Source organism: Octopus bimaculoides, chromosome 15, assembly GCF_001194135.2.
Source record: "Octopus bimaculoides isolate UCB-OBI-ISO-001 chromosome 15, ASM119413v2, whole genome shotgun sequence".
In the NCBI taxonomy this organism is placed as follows: domain Eukaryota; kingdom Metazoa; phylum Mollusca; class Cephalopoda; order Octopoda; family Octopodidae; genus Octopus; species Octopus bimaculoides.
The window spans coordinates 8,171,956-8,175,412 of record NC_068995.1 but is presented as its reverse complement, the minus strand read 5'-3'; the positions used below and the strand labels follow the sequence as shown (position 1 = coordinate 8,175,412).

The window sequence follows — 3,457 nt, the reverse complement described above, 5'->3', positions numbered from 1 at the left end:
ATATATATGCATACACATACACACTCCAACATCCATGACTGTAAATATGTGTATGTGTATGCATTCCTTTTCCTGCCTGAGTGTGTGTTTGCGCTTATAAAATAAAAGTAAGTGAAGAAAAGGCAAACCAATGCAAATTGCTTTATAAATTGTTATTAAGACTATATAAGTGTAATGCTTTGTTTTGGTATAACTATATCAAGTTTCTGCTTAAGTTATTATATACACGATAACAACATTCCATGATACATCATGCACATTGTACAAGTAGTACGCCTTCATGATCTTGCAAAATTAACCTATTATCCATATGTATACTGATACAGCCGCATTCATCTATACACCGATATAGGCACATATGCACATATTCATATGAACACACACTCACGCAAGCATACATAAATAGAGGCATATATATTGAGATAGGTGGGTATTTTAAGATACTCGTCCTGACTTGTATTTTGTTGTTGTGTTAGGTCTAGTACATGGATAGATAGATAGATAGATAGATAGATAGATAGATAGATAGATAGATAGATAGATAGATAGATAGATAGATAGATAGATAGATGTAGAAAGCAAATAAGTAACACGGATGTCTAGGTATGAATTTGATTTATGTGATTATATATGTGTTGTGTTTAAACGTATTTACGCGGGTGCATGGGTATGTGTCAATGTGCATAAGATTATGCATATCTGTGATTTAAATGAGGTGTTAATGTGTAGAATATATATATTTAGTAAGGTTCTTCTCTTTTTCTTACTAAAGGTCAGCCTGGTCGACCTGGAAGGCAAGGTCCGAAAGGAGACAAGGGTGATTTGGGACAACGTGGCCAACCAGGTCTTACAGGTAAGATATCTTTGCATACGTCACTTTTGTATATTATGTACTCTTATAATAATTATATTAGACACAAGTATATATTACCTTCAATGCATACCATTTCATCATATAACTACTTCATTACGCGTATAATATCTCAGAGCGAGCCATATTAACGGAAATTTGATACTACCATAGGAGCATGTTGACCAATTGAATTGTTTTCAAAGTGGTATTTTGAAAACAGGTAAAATATGGCTATGATTTTAAAGCAAAATGGAAATCCAATTAATTGTAAAGACCAAGCTCAGTGTAATGTTGAGATTCACCTGTATACATTCACATATGTACACACACAAATTTATGTATGTATATATGTATGTATTTACGTATGCATGTATCTATTCATGTACTGATGCATACAATGGATATATACATGAGTAATGTTACAGTCTAAGAAACACAGCTTTATTCAATCTGCGGTTGAATAGTTGACACGATTGAGCATGAAACCATTGTAACTGTAGTAACGCTAATCATTCTACTAAAATTAGACATGTATGTGTGTGTGTATGAATGCATATATGCATGTACATAAAATCTATTTGTGCGTAAGTATGCTGATTAAAATAATTCAAGTTTCACAAAGTTGCATTAAAACTGAAACTGTGTTTGAGACTTCGTCAGCGTGCGATTATAAATGAGACTGGGATAGAAATTTCAATTGTGGCTAAAAGTTTTTCGACCATGACAGACTGTCTCATTCATTCACATTTTTTATAATTATTGCCGTGTAGAAATCAATGTTGTTTGGTGCAGACTTATGATCAAAGACGTCTTTTGACTCTGATGTTGTCGTATGGTTGAAGCGTATCAAGCACTTCATTATATAATACATTCTGTGTTTTTAAAAATTATTCAGTTCACATATGAGGGTGATCTGGCTTCGCTAGTATTTCTAGCAGGCCTTTTAACCACATATGACATTCGTTCTAGCACGTGAGAATAAATATATATTGTAGACTGGTGTCGTAAAATAGTTTTTCGTCACGCAGTTCTTCCTTTATCGTATTTCTTCTTCTTCTTCTTCTTCTTCTTCTTATTATTATTATTATTATTATTATTATTATTATTATTATTACTACTACTACTACTGATACTAATAATGATTATTATAGCAACAACAACAACAATAATAATAATAATAATAATAATAATAATAATGATCATAATAATAATATCACTACTAAAATTACTACTATTATCTATTCTTATTCCCCATACGATCATTCTTATACGAATACACGGCTGACGTAAGCTTCGGGTACGATCACGTGCAAAGTACATAACACGCAACAATTATAAGACTCATGTGTAATCATTATGTATTTGAAAGCTCAATAACGACGAGGATCAATACGTTGTATCTTCCTTTTCATTATTATGAACTGACGTAACGTTTTATAAATAAACAACACATGGGCATGAATGAAAGCACTTTCAAAATCCGGTAATACCACGATGCTAATCTATCTACAGTGTACAAAAGCAGGACGTTATAGTGCTTTCCAGTTATTTATAAGAATTAAAGTCAATGGCATTAAAGAATTCTAATATCAGTTGAAATGTACTGAAGAAAATCAAACGATAGTATTAATGGCTCCATAGTGTGCCGTCCACACATTACTGACAAAATCGCTTTTATTTTTATATTTTTCATCCCATAAAATCTCCATAACACAAACATTTACTTAAGTTATTTGAACTCTGCAAAAAGTGCAAATTTTTTAACAAACATCTCGAGGCTAATTTTAATGAAAAGATTGAATTCAGGTAAGCTATATAATATACAACGATTGATCTACTATTAACCTTATAGTATATAAGACATTTACAGATAGACTGCTTAAATCAATATTTCAAGCAACATCACTTCCACCTTGTATTATAATTCAAGTCTACTGCCTATAAACGTCCAGTCCTTGCTATATCACATTGGTATCTTAAAATATACTCTCCGCGTAACGTGTACACTTGAGCAAATGTTACCACAAGAAGCTACGCTAACACGTATAAATATATACACACGAACTCACATAAGTCTGTGTGTTTTTATGTGTAGGCATATGTACATATTTGTGCATGTGTCTAACTAAGCGTACCTGAGATTGTAACAATTAAGGTATTTTGTAATATAGCGTTATTTCTCAATGCAGTCACTCCTTTTATACATTCTTATACATATATACTCTTCACCGATATTCATGGATTTTTTTCATGTATATTCAACAGAACTTTCATATTTTGCCTCAAGGCCAGCGATTGCGTGAGAAAAGCAAGTCGATCCCAACGAACCCGGAGCTTAACTAGTATTTATTATATCGACCCGGTAGGTCTACATGCAAAGTAAGCATCGATGGAATTTGAACTCAGAACCTAAGCATGGAAGAAATGTCGTTAAGCATTTGGTCCGGAATGCTAGCGTTTCTGCCAGTTCGCTGCCTCATATAAATGAATGAGGCTTGCTTCCCAACCACACGTCCAAGGTTCAGTCCTACTGCGTGGCACCTCACAGCCACGCCTGTGATATATTTATATGTTGATATATATATATATATATATATATATATA

At 32.8% G+C, this 3,457-nt stretch overlaps 1 protein-coding gene across 1 annotated transcript in view; it reads left to right on the top strand.

Moving 5' to 3' along the window:
• LOC128249552 (probable serine/threonine-protein kinase samkA) overlaps positions 1–3,457 on the top strand; it is a 658,532-nt gene that overhangs the window by 573,732 nt on the left and 81,343 nt on the right. The window contains exon 4 of the mRNA XM_052973443.1: positions 773–853. Within this exon, the coding sequence (XP_052829403.1) occupies positions 773–853 (81 nt within the window). The remainder of the gene's footprint in view (positions 1–772; positions 854–3,457) is intronic.